General features: G+C 55.8%; 1 protein-coding gene across 9 annotated transcripts in view; it reads left to right on the top strand.

Moving 5' to 3' along the window:
- The first annotated feature begins 333 nt into the window (after nt 1-333).
- Nucleotides 334-11830, top strand: part of LOC122381551 (myc box-dependent-interacting protein 1-like) — a 32230-nt gene continuing 20733 nt past the window's right edge. For 5 of the 9 annotated variants that reach the window (XM_043365851.1, XM_043365849.1, XM_043365844.1 and 2 more), the window contains exon 1: nt 698-1110. In XM_043365851.1, the coding sequence (XP_043221786.1) occupies nt 961-1110 (150 nt within the window). In that variant the 5' untranslated portion in view covers nt 698-960. Of the gene's footprint in view, nt 1111-1462; nt 1644-11830 lie in introns of those variants that run through there. The other 4 variants (XM_043365848.1, XM_043365850.1, XM_043365846.1 and 1 more) reach the window with 4 other exon arrangements.

The raw sequence follows: 11830 nt of genomic DNA, 5'->3' as shown, positions 1-11830 counted from the left end.
GTCACTTGGTTTGCACATGTGTTTCCTGTCGAGTAATGGGATTGGTGAGTCAGCGTCACAGCTAGTGGATCGATGCAGTGTATTGGGATAGAACGGGTGTGAGTGAGTCTCCTTGCTGTGACGGCTGTATCAATTTTGAGGGAAATAATGTGCGCTCGTGCTTTGGTTTTGCTCGAAGACGTCCGTCTCCGCTGCTCGCACTGGTGGATCCAAGTGGGAGGTGGGAGCCGGGGGTTCAAGGGTTATGGCTTCCCCAAGAGTAGGCATGTGTTTGTTCGTGACCTCGAAGGACCCTCCCCTGGTCAAAATCGCTCGTGCCGGTCAACAATTTTCGGCAGTTGCCCTGTCATTCCTCTCAAATACGGACTCCTATAGCAAAAGATCCGTGCTTACTCCGTGATCGCTGCTTATCTTTTATTTGGCGGAAAATCAAATTAATTTATAGCTAAGTATTTGCGAGGTATTGAGCCTAAGCGTGTGCGATCGAAGCGAGGTGCAAATTTTACTCACTCTGCGCGTTGCAGCCTTGCAACTCTCGCATAGTATTCCGGCGCTTTTTACTAAATCGATATAAAATTTTGGTTGCCCAATGTTCATTTTCATTATTGGTGACCACGAGACACCATAATGTTGTCGCGGTTGAAGACGAACGGGTCAGATGTGTCTATTTTTGCACCCATCTGTCCGCGGGCGGACCGGGCGAGAATGAGGACAAGCTGGCACGGCACCTCGCGGGCCCCGGGGGCTCTTGACGTTTTCGCGGCGGTCGCTCGCGGGCCGGCGGACGGGTCCGTGGCCAGTCTCGAATAACTGCTGGTGTGCGCGGTGTGGCTGCCGGGGCTCGCGCGTGGCCCGTGGACTGCATGATTCTGTGAGCCGGGCTCGGGGAGCGGCGTGAGGTGGACGGTTCCCACGCTCGGTTTCCACCTGTTGGTCGTCGATAGAGAATTCCGTACCGTAATGTCAACAACTCGCTCGCAGCCGCAGTCGGGGCCCAATGGGAATAAGGCGTCGCAATCGCCGCCGCCTTCCCCGCTGAAGATGTCTGAGATAAAACCGGAATTTATTGCAAGATCAGTTCGAAAACATGCTGGAAGGGCGAAAGAGAGGGTGAGTACTCATTTAGATTTGCTTAATTCTAAGTTATTTTCGTAATTATTGCCTTACATCAGTATTTAGAACGAACTGTCCGTTGTGAAATGTGGTTTCAACGTCGACGTGGTACCCCTGACAGTATTAGCAGGTATTTATGGGTAAAATTAATAAAAAAACGAATTTTTCACTCAATTATACAATGAAATGTATGTTTTACACTTGTCAGGGCTCTCAATCCCTAGTAGGCCTTGCTTTTTTAATTTCATGGTGGTGATCCGAAGCATGGCAATGCAATCTTGTGGTGGTGGAATTACGTGTGCCCAGAGGTCAGGAGCCAAGGTGAAGCTGCACATGTGATTCAACAGATGGTGCTAGCTCTGAGCTGTGCATGATGCCAAGATAAGCTGACCCAAAAATAGGCTGCCAGTCCAGGCCGACGGTGCTGTGGCTGCCCCTTCTCTTGAGTGTGGGTGTTATGCGAAACCATGGGTTTCATAGAGAAAGTGAAATCATACACTGCTGTCACCTCCAGGAGAATCAAGGAACAGGTTAGGCACTTGGTTGCTCAGTGATTTTGTCATTTTATCCTTTTGGCAGTGCTAATTGATCTTAGTTATGTATGCAGTGCTAGTCCCGAGATATGCAGTTCAATTTCTTGGCTCAATTTTTTATACTCCGACTTTTTAAGAAGCCTTTGTGCAGTTACCTGTCTCTAATCCAAAAAAAGAAATTATGTAAATTAACTTGAGATGTAAAAGATAAATTCCAATCCATAAAGTTTATCATTTTTTCTTTCAAATGTTGTATGCTATGAATGCCTTGCTGAAATTATTACCTATGTCATGGTTTCAGGCTGAAAATTTTCAGCTTGAATAATGAATGAAAATAACATGAATGCTCCTTCAATTTCTTGACATAGCACAATATTATCTGGTCAGTATTTTAAAGACAGAAATGCATTAGACATGAGAAATTTTCTTCACAGCTAAAAAAAAAGAAAAGCAATTTGTCATTTTGCTTGTCAAATTTCCTCTTTGATCAGGTGGCTGAGTGCTGATTCTGGAATCTGGATACATGCTATCCAAAGAAATAAGCGCTGCCTTCTGGTTGGATGTTTTAATCGATCCCCAGCCTGGTTGGGACTTATTCTAGGTCAGCAGTTCATACCGACCTCTGGAGTCCGGAGGATCCGGAACCCGGACCCCGCGTCAGCGACACGGAGCACCTGCTCTCGACCGGCTCGCCTTGAGGCACTTTCCATGTGCGTGAACTGACTGACAATCCTGAGGCGCAGGCACGCTCGCCTTTGTGCCGACATATGCCCTTACTTGGCTGGCTCGAGGACACTGGTGTCATTTTGTGCTGGTGTGTTTGCTCGTCATATACGTTTACCCGGCCGAACTTTGTATTCTGCTCACGAGTCTAGGCTACCGTCGTGGCCTTAGGGACAAGGTCTCAATCGCAGGATGTTTGCTAGATGGTGTATGCTGTTTGAGATATCCATATGAAAAGTCGTGCAAGTTTTTCTGGTTAGGTATTGATTTGACCCTAAGAGATTGGACTTCACTTGTTCTTGAGCTGACGAGACCGACGAGATACTCTGGCGGCGTACCATACATCCACAGCGTGGTCTCCGCGGCCGGCCAGAACCGGTCTGCGACTCCCCAGTAAGCGAGGGTGTCGTAGTGGCCGGAATGCGGCTGTTTTCTCTATGCAAATGACCTCCGTGCAGCGGGTACAACTGACCCATGGCGGGCGCCAGTCGGGGCTCATTTGCACGAGATCGACCTCCACTGGACGTCGCCTCTACCCTCCGGCTGACCGTTACGGGATCAGCGCTGTGCTGCGCTGTGCGAGAGCTGACTACTGATGCCGTCGGGTATGGTCATCCCAGGGGATATGCAATATTGAGATAGGTGTTTGTTGGAGTGAGCTCGAATGCTGACCACCGTCTGTCTTGAGCGGACAGATGTTTGCTGTTGGGCTGAGACTTCAGCTTGATACTTAGTCACGAAGTGTCGTTTTAATAATTATTTTCATTTGTTCCTCGAATTTCGCTACCATTTATATTGGGAGAAAAATTTCCAAGTTTACTCGAAGCCGTCTGATCCCTGGCGTATTTTCGTCACCTACCGCTGAAACAGCTGACACTTCAGCACGCCTGCGCTCGGCCGTTCCTGCCGACTGGCTGTGAAAGTCATTGGCAGCTATTTTATCACCGAATGACATCAGAGCCACACTGTCATCGCGCGGTCAGGTGCTGCCCGGCGGCTATATCGGGTCAGGGGCCCGTGGATGTCGAACTCCGGCCCCAGTGTCGGCGGACGGCCACCGGCCCTGGTCGGCCTGTGTGCTCTGTAGGCAGGCGGCGATGTCGAGAGCGGCGGCAGGCGCCGGCGGTCGACAGGACTTCTGGCACACCGCTGGCCGGTCGGCCGCGGCCAGATTCTTGATGACCGTCCAACGACAACAGGCGGACGGACGAGGGTCGGTCGGCCGGCCGGAGGTGTCCCCGCACCGCCCTTCGTCCGCCACAGCCCGCCGTTGTGTCTACTCGATGATCCGATCACCCTGACCCAGTGAGCCAACGGGGCGCCGATCTGACGGCAGATGAGTGACGGGTTAACCTGCCCGTCGGCGGCGCTGACTGGGAGCGTCACGCCGCCGGTAGCTCAGAGCCCCCTGCCAGCGGCGCCCCCCGTCCTGGCCCTACCGACGGGGCTGTGCCCCCTGCCAGCGCCGCCGGCGTCCTGTCAGCCGGCCGGGCTCCCCCGTGCCAGATCGGCCCGGTCAGCTGACTTGGCCGGTGCCGCCGGCGGCCCGGCTGCAGCCCCGTCGCTAAGTCGAGCGAAATCGAGCCTCGATACACGTGTAATGAATGACGGGCTTCGCTGTTGGAAATCACTTGGCATCGGACACGACGAGTTAATTTGGGGGTGGTCAGGTCAGCTGGCTAAAGTAAGAAGCCAATCAGTCCGGCAGTTTTTGCCCTGGAGCCCTGCTCAGAAAAAGTAAAGCAGTAAGGAAGCGATTGCTGCACATCACTCGTGCCATGTGCTGATCGCGTAGCACACTTGTGCCACCAAGCTTATCGAGCGATTACTCAGTGGCCTCCCTGGCTCAGTTTCCCCTCCATCGGGGAGGGTTATTCCGGTGGCCGGCGAAGCTCTCCCTGTCGCCGCCTGGTCTCCATCGATCAGCTCTCTTACGACAGGGCTGGTGGCAGTTCGAGGCGCCGCCAGGACTGCCATCGACCGGGCGTCGGCGCTGCCAATTCAGACGGCGGCCTCGAGTCAGATGGGCGTTGGCCGTAGGCTGGCGTGTCGTCCTGTTTCTGTACCGGCCACTGTTTGACTCCTAGCTCTGTTCTGGTTCTGCCTTGGCCGATTTCCAGATCAGGGAGCTCAGATCGCTACTTCTTACCTGTCCTGACCTCTGGCCCGTCCCGGCTCTTGACCCGGACCCGACTCCTGACTCGCCTGGATTCCAGCTGGTCCAGTCCCGACTCCTGACTCGGCCCTGACTTTTGGCCCGTCCTGGCTCCTATGCTGATTCATATCATGGCTCCTGAATGTACATAGGCGCAGTCTGGCACAGTCTGCAGAGTCTGGTTTGCTTATTGTTTATTCAATGGAAGTACACGGAAATCTGGCATTGGATTTTATGGCTTGTTTCTTGTTTGGCACGCTTTTGTTGATCCAGTCAATGAGTGCAGGCTAGGTGCCGTTTTTATAGCAATGTTGAACGCTCAGCGCTGTTCATTGAATGGCTGGAAGCTGCAGTCGGCTGTTCTTCACTTTTTATAGCAGACAACTTTTTACGTCGGATCTTTTTCTACAACTCACGAGTATGACTATTCTGGCCACACTGTGCCGATCCGTTGACTGCGGTGGCGGGTAGTGGCCGGAGCGCCACTGGGTTTGCCATCACACCAGCCATCTCGATTAGGCTGTCCGACGTGCACCGGAGGTGACTGCGCTGTTTACTGGGGACTGCCCACCGGCCGGTCGGACCGGTGTCGCCATCGTCGCGCTGTCCGGCGGGTGTCGCGACTCATCCATCGTGTCGAATGCCACCGGCGGGGGAAGATAGTTACTTCCCGTATTCGCAGCTCAACCAACCTGACTAGTCACCTCGCCGGTTGATGTCCGGGGTTTGACTTCATTCTCCGGCAGTCGGCGGCTACTCTCTGCCCGAGCAGCGGGCGGCCCGGGCGCCGGTGTCCGGTCGGGCGGGCGGGCCTCGCACGAGGCGGCGCGCGGGCCGCGGAACCGGTCCGACGGGCTGGTGTTTGGCTCCGGTCGGCTCCATGTACGGGCTGCCGCGCGGGCCGCCGCCGCCCTGCCCACGCGGCAGCGCTGCGCCGTGAGGAGGTGGGCTGAATGACTGGCCGGGCCGGCCGCCGAGCGGTCAGCGCGCACGACAGGCCGGCGCGGCCTGCCTCTAAGCCGTCAGCCCTGCATGGAGCAGAGCGCGCGGCAGAGAGGCGAGAAAAAGAGAGAAGACAGAGAACGGGGGCGCGTGATATGCAGACATGAGCTTGGAACTATAGTTAGTGCTTATCCACCGACATGTTCTTGTTGCTCCGATTGCCGATGTCTTCAAAAGAAGACTATCGCCGGAAGGTGGGCCGGTTACATTTTGACCCAGTCGGACGCACGGAGATGCGAAGAGAGAGCGCTCGAGAAGCTCCACATATGCAGGGCAGCCGGCGCCCGCGCCGGTCGGATGCCGTCACGTCCCCACGCCGTCATCGCTGCCGCCGCCGGGGCGCTCTGACCCACCACCGGCCACCTTTTCTCCTTCCCTCGACTGGACCAGGCGGCGGTGTCTGGCTCTGAACTCTGCCGTCGGGGAGCGGCAGTGCGAGTGAGTGCCGCCGCGGCTCGCTGAGCGCCGATGGGCCGCAGCGGGGCCCGGAGAGCGGTGCGACTGTACGCGGGATGACCGCACTGATGGACGTGTCCGCGCTCTAACGCACCCTGTCTCGCCGCGCTGCGTGTCGGTCGCGCTCTAGAGGTGCGTGTGATGCGCCGCCAGTGTATGACCGCTGACTGGGTGTCCCTCACTGACTGGTTAGACCGCTGGGCTCCGTCTGCGCCATGTGGGCCGTGGCGCGGGGCGTGTTGTACGTCCGGTGACGCAGAGCAAAGCTGCTCCGAACTGCATCCGGCTAGAGATGACCAGCTGGGGGCATGGGTCGTCTTCCCGGGAAGCTGGTAAGGGCTCAATTGACATAAACTGGACAGACAATCCCTTTGACGGATGGAAGGCTCATGAATTATGACTCACGTATTGACTCATGAATCATGATCCCTCAGGGAAATTGAACGTTGATGATTCATGTGCATAAATAACGTCGTTTTCTGTACTAAGATGGACGGAGTTCTGTCAATAGAGGCTCATATGCCACTGCTAAACTATGCAGCCTCCACTAATCTTCGATGTGCCAATGCCTTCAGTTGTTCCCTCTCACGCTCGACCCAAGCATACCCCACGCGTGTGCCCCAGAAGCGAGTGTGTCGGCCGGCAGCACGGCGGGGGTCGTGCGCGGCACGTCCCGTGTCGCACGTAGGGTGTCAGGTGTCAGAGTGCGGTGGTTGGGTAGGTCGGGGACCGCAGCTACCCCTGCCCGCCTGCCGGTGTGCGTGAGGCACGGGGTGCGGAGCAATGGGCTGAAGGAGCAGGTGGATATATGGCTGCTTGTTGTGGATGTGATAAAAGGAAAACAGGGGCGGAAGGAAGAGACTCTGCGACATTTTGATCATGATTTGGTGTAACGCATCTTGATGGTCGGAAGTACGTCAGCTCCTCAAAGAGCCCAAAGGACGCCTCCGTCGCTGTCGCTGATCTCGTCTCTCCCATTGACTAGCTGGCGTCTGCACCAACGTGCATATAACTGGTATAAGATGGGATAGCGACACCCGTGGTGACGCGAATTGCATTGGCTGGCGATCCACTCTCCGCTGTCAAATGTCACGTCACAAACGTTATGGTGTCCCACTTATCCCGCCGACAGGTGTATCACTCCCGAGTTTGACCGTCCCTGTGCCCACACCACTGGCACCGGCATGGCACATTGCGGTGTGCCGCAGATTTTCAGTGATGTTTTCGTGCCCTGGGTGGGGTTGTCCGTTCCCTCCACGAAGTGACCTTTGGTACGGCTCTCGCGAGATTAAGCGGTAGGTTTTGCACTTTTACATTTCCGGCTATATCTCAGAAACCAATCTTATCTACGATGAAGCCATTTTACATGAGCATGGCCGGCTTGTGAACCAACAAGTCGATCGCATCTTCAACACTGAAAAGCTTAAGACGACGAAGATCTAGCCTGAAGTACACTAAATTTTCTAGGTGCAAAACCTACCGCTAAAACCCGCGAGACCTGTACTTTCAAAAAGGGAGGACGTTAGGCAGTGGGCCTGGAAGGACGTTAGACTGCAGGGCTAGAGGATTTGTGTCTAATAAGAGGGATTTTGGGAGGGGATAAGTCAACCTGAATGCGAGAGTCACATGTGTGTCGTACAAAAATAGGCCGACCTGTCTGAGAGCCTGCATTGTCTGCATTTCTTGGCGCTGGGCGGATGCAAAGTGGCAACTATCTTTATTTGACCTGGACAGCTGGTCGTTCAGTGCATTTTAATGCGAGCAGCAGCAGTGAAGCAGTGGCGAGCTGATTTAGCCACGGCGGTTTTGCTGCTCTATTTTCAACTCGATGCGGTTTGGATTGTAATTAATTTTATGTTCACCAGGTCATGCAGGTCAGACGATTCAGTACCACGACGCTGTGATTCTCGTAAATCAGTGACCCCGTGAGAGCCTAGGCATTCCTCGTGATACGGCGAGCTCTTGCAGAGTCCAGGTTCAATCGAGCATCGCAGCTAAGTACTGCCAGCCTGGCACTGAGACTGGATCTGGGAGCGGCATCTAAACTAGTGTCACCTGCAGGGGCGGTACAGGTTTGTCGAGGCACCCATGATTGGGCCGACCACCACAGCAGCGGCTCGACTGGGCGGTCGGTGGGCGGCGGCAGGCGACCCGCGCCGCCCCCGCCCCCGCCCGGCGGTAATTGATACCGCCTGGGCGGCAGCGGCGGTGATCGGGTGTTTCCTGCCTCCACGGAGCGGGGGCGGCGGCGGCACGGCTTTCCCTGGTGATGGAAGGTGGCCGTGGCAGGCGGCTATCTGTGTCTGGGGACCGATGGCCGAGCTCAGGACGGGTGATAGAGCTGGGGAGGAATAGCGCGATGTGGGTCAACAGGTAGTCTTCCTTAGGCCGGCACGCTTGTATGTAGGTGGGGAGACTGGCTGAGTCCAGGTTTGACGGCATTAGTGATATTCCTGTAATGAGAGTCAGGAAAAGGGCTACCAGGTGTAGGTTGTTATTTCAACACGTGTGAGGTCTTCAGGTTCCTATAAACAAACTGGTTGCGCAGTTACGAATGCACTGTAGCGTGTCACAGCTGTACTGCATGCAATGGGCGTGACATAAACATTAGACACTACCGAAACACCAGGGCAAGGTCTTTACTTGCTTTTTCTTTTAGCTAAAACCCTCAACATCATTGATTATCTTCCTCTGTATATTTTCATGCTTTCATACTACACAGTATACGTAGGTTAAGGTACTACACCCATAACTTCCATTGGCTCCATGCTCTCCCTCGGCCCGGCTCGCAACCGCCCCGTGCCCCGCATGCTGATCGTTCCCGGTGGCCGCGGAGGGGTGTTGTGATGTTGTAGCCGCCGGTCAGTGACCCGTTGGTGGCTCCGCCGCTGCCTGCACCGATCGGCCGTCCGCCGGCCAATGATTTACATCTGCTGCCGGCGTGACGGACCGGTCGGCCGTGGCTGCGCACCGCACCGCGGTCCATTGGCCACGCATCGGTGCACGTGCGCGAGCGTCGGCCGTCGGACCCCGCGTGGTGGTGTGGAGAGAGGAGTAGATAATATGGCTGCACCAGGGAGAACACTGCCGGCTCTGGAGTAGAGAACACGGCAGCAGCGGGGGAGCAAATGGAGCTGCTGCTGCGTTACCCGGCATAAAGAGCACGGCTGCAGGAGGGGAGAATGACTGGAGCTGTTTCTAACAGCCCGGCATAGAAAACACCGCTGCATGAGGGGAGCCCCCTGCCTAGCGCATAGAGCAAAAACTCCCCGACGCTGCTTAGTGCTGGAACAGAGCAGCTCCAGCTATGCGTTCTCATGGCCGCCACAGAGCTGATAAATTGCACGGCAGCAGAGAGAGGGTTGCTGGTCCTCCGGCGTGCAGGGAGAGCTGAGAGCGGTTCTATTGTTTGGACTCGCGCGTGAGCGGCATGGAGGCGGTCGAGTGCGCTGCCGTGCTTGCCTGCTCTTCCCCTCTAAAAGGTTTGTTTCTGGCTACTGATGGAAATGAATAGCCGGCTGGAGAGCGTCGGTGCGTGAGACGCCGCTGCTACTGGCGGGGCGGCGGAAACGGGCCATCAATCGCTGCTCCCAGTAGGACTATGACACTTGTGTACGAGTGTTCAGTCTGCAGCTGGCTGGAATTGACCGAAGGATCGCAGCTGTGCAGTATTTAGCATCATCACCAGCCGTCTAGTAGCGGCGGCTCCTGACGAAAAAGGTGATCGGAGGCTGGATCTGCAGTCTCCGACCAGGAGATGCCCCTCGCCAAGGGCAGCTATATCACAAACCGTTCCGGCGCGGCGTGTGGACCGCTGAGGGCGCCTCTGACCGTGTGTGGGAGGTGGCAAGGCCGGCCGGTGTGCCGCCCGACCCGGGTATACGCCAGCCAAGGACACCGGTCCTGTCTTCACTATCACCCCTGACCCACCCCGCCGCGGACGGTGAGACCCGACTCACACCTGGCGCAGGGTCACATGAATATGGAGAGGGGAAGGAACTGTTTGTGTACTGGCAGCGTCGCAGCAGAGAATGGCGACGGAAATGGCCAGGTGTCCTCAATGACGCCATCACTGTTTATGTTTATAGCTCAACGTTGCCAAATGTGGTGTGTTAGTTGAAACGAGTGTTTCTCGATACTATCACTGTCTTCCGGGGTCCGCATTGTGTATGGGCTGATGACTTTTTAGCGGTATTTTTATTCTTTGAGCGGCGTTTAAATCGCGTGTCGGCTGTGGTCCAACGCTGACAGGCGAGCTCCATTGTTGGTGACGATTCCATCGTGGCCCGAAGACCTGGCGCCGGTTCGGTCCCGAACCGGGAGAAAAATCTCTATCGGCACCATTGTGTGAGTTACAAACGCTCGGCCTGTCACGGTACTGGAACGGCCGGCGCCCCGGCCATAGTTGGATGACACTGACACCACTACTGAGTGTCACAGGAAGACGGCATTAAGACACCACAGCCGGGTGTCATTGTCAAATGCCACCGAGGCACCACAGCTGTTCAGCGTGTTCGCTACGGTCCCCAGGGATCGTTGTGCCAGTTTACCTGTCGAAAACCGTTCGAAAATAGCTCGGACGGCAGGGATGGTTGCCTGTCGTGTCGCCACATGTAATCTGTCAGACCCAGGTGTGTGCTGTCCCTCTTCCCCCCTCTCCTCAGCAACTCCTCCCTCCTGTCCTGACCTTGTGGCCCGCCCTGGGTGTGACCCGATGGTAGACACGCCCTGGTAGTAGGCGGGTCATAGATAATCCGAGAGCGCGGCAGCCTTTTGTTACGGCCAGTTTCTGGGGCTACCTGTGGGCGCACAGTTAATGGCCAGCTCTGGAGGAAATGATCAAATGATCATGCATCGATCTCGGGGGTCGATTTCCTACCTTCCAGAAATAAGAAATACGACTCATGGTAGCTCACGAGTGCTCCTATTTCCTTGTAGATCATTTCGCAACATATCAACATTATATTAGCATTCGTTTGCCTCCGCCACCCGTTTCTGTTCCTCAGCATGGCCAGCCCGTAGTTTCAGCTTGTTTCCTTTTATCTCTGCCGACGCCCGTTGGCCCTGTCGCCGTCGCCTGACCCTAGTTCAACCATCACGACTCCTTGACGAGGTCCTACGCTCCCGCCGAGTGCTGGCCGGAAGCCGGGCCCAGTTTCAGTTTGATGCCGGGTCAGTGGGGAGACAGGAAGCCGGCGCTTACGCTCAGTCGAGCGGTCTGGGCCCGGGTGTGTTTGGAGAAAGGTGTAGTGAACTGCGTCAAAGGGACGGTTTCTCGGTAACATACGTAGAACGGCTCAACGTTTGGTTTACCGTGAAATGGGCTGTGAAACAGCGGTCGGAACTTGTAAAACGAATCGGATCTCTTTGAAATGGCGTTAGATTGAACCGGGCTACGTGTAGCAAGTGTGCGTGTATAATAGATTTATGAGTGACTCTTGACCACCCTTTGGGTAACATTTGGTGCAGAATCAGTACGGATTCCAACAACGGCTGAACAGACTCGTTGATGCTCGACTTGATCTGTGTTGTGAAGTCCAGTAAGGTGTCGGCTCGCCCCCGCCCTCTCCCTCCCAGTTCCCCTCGCGGTCTTGGCCGGGCTGTGGCGGCCAACCCGCCGGCCTCCACAGCCGCCGCGTCGGCCAAGATTTAAAAATATTGTGAGGTTGACACGGCGGCGTGACGCCCGGCCGGCTGACGGCTCCGGCGCCGTGTCAGCAGAGGCGGCCGGCCGTTCAATGGTCTCGACGGATTGGTGTGTTAGAGTATGTGGGGAGGGGCGGAAGACGATGATTAGTGTGTAACTAATGTATGGCTGGGACTTGGAAGCTGATGGGCTGTGCTACCT

The sequence above is a fragment of the Amphibalanus amphitrite genome, unplaced genomic scaffold (assembly GCF_019059575.1).
Source record: "Amphibalanus amphitrite isolate SeventyFive unplaced genomic scaffold, NRLGWU_Aamphi_draft 000122F_arrow, whole genome shotgun sequence".
NCBI classification, from domain to species: Eukaryota; Metazoa; Arthropoda; class Thecostraca; order Balanomorpha; family Balanidae; genus Amphibalanus; species Amphibalanus amphitrite.
Note: the sequence above shows the minus strand (reverse complement) of the source record. Positions and strands in the feature narration are given on the sequence as shown.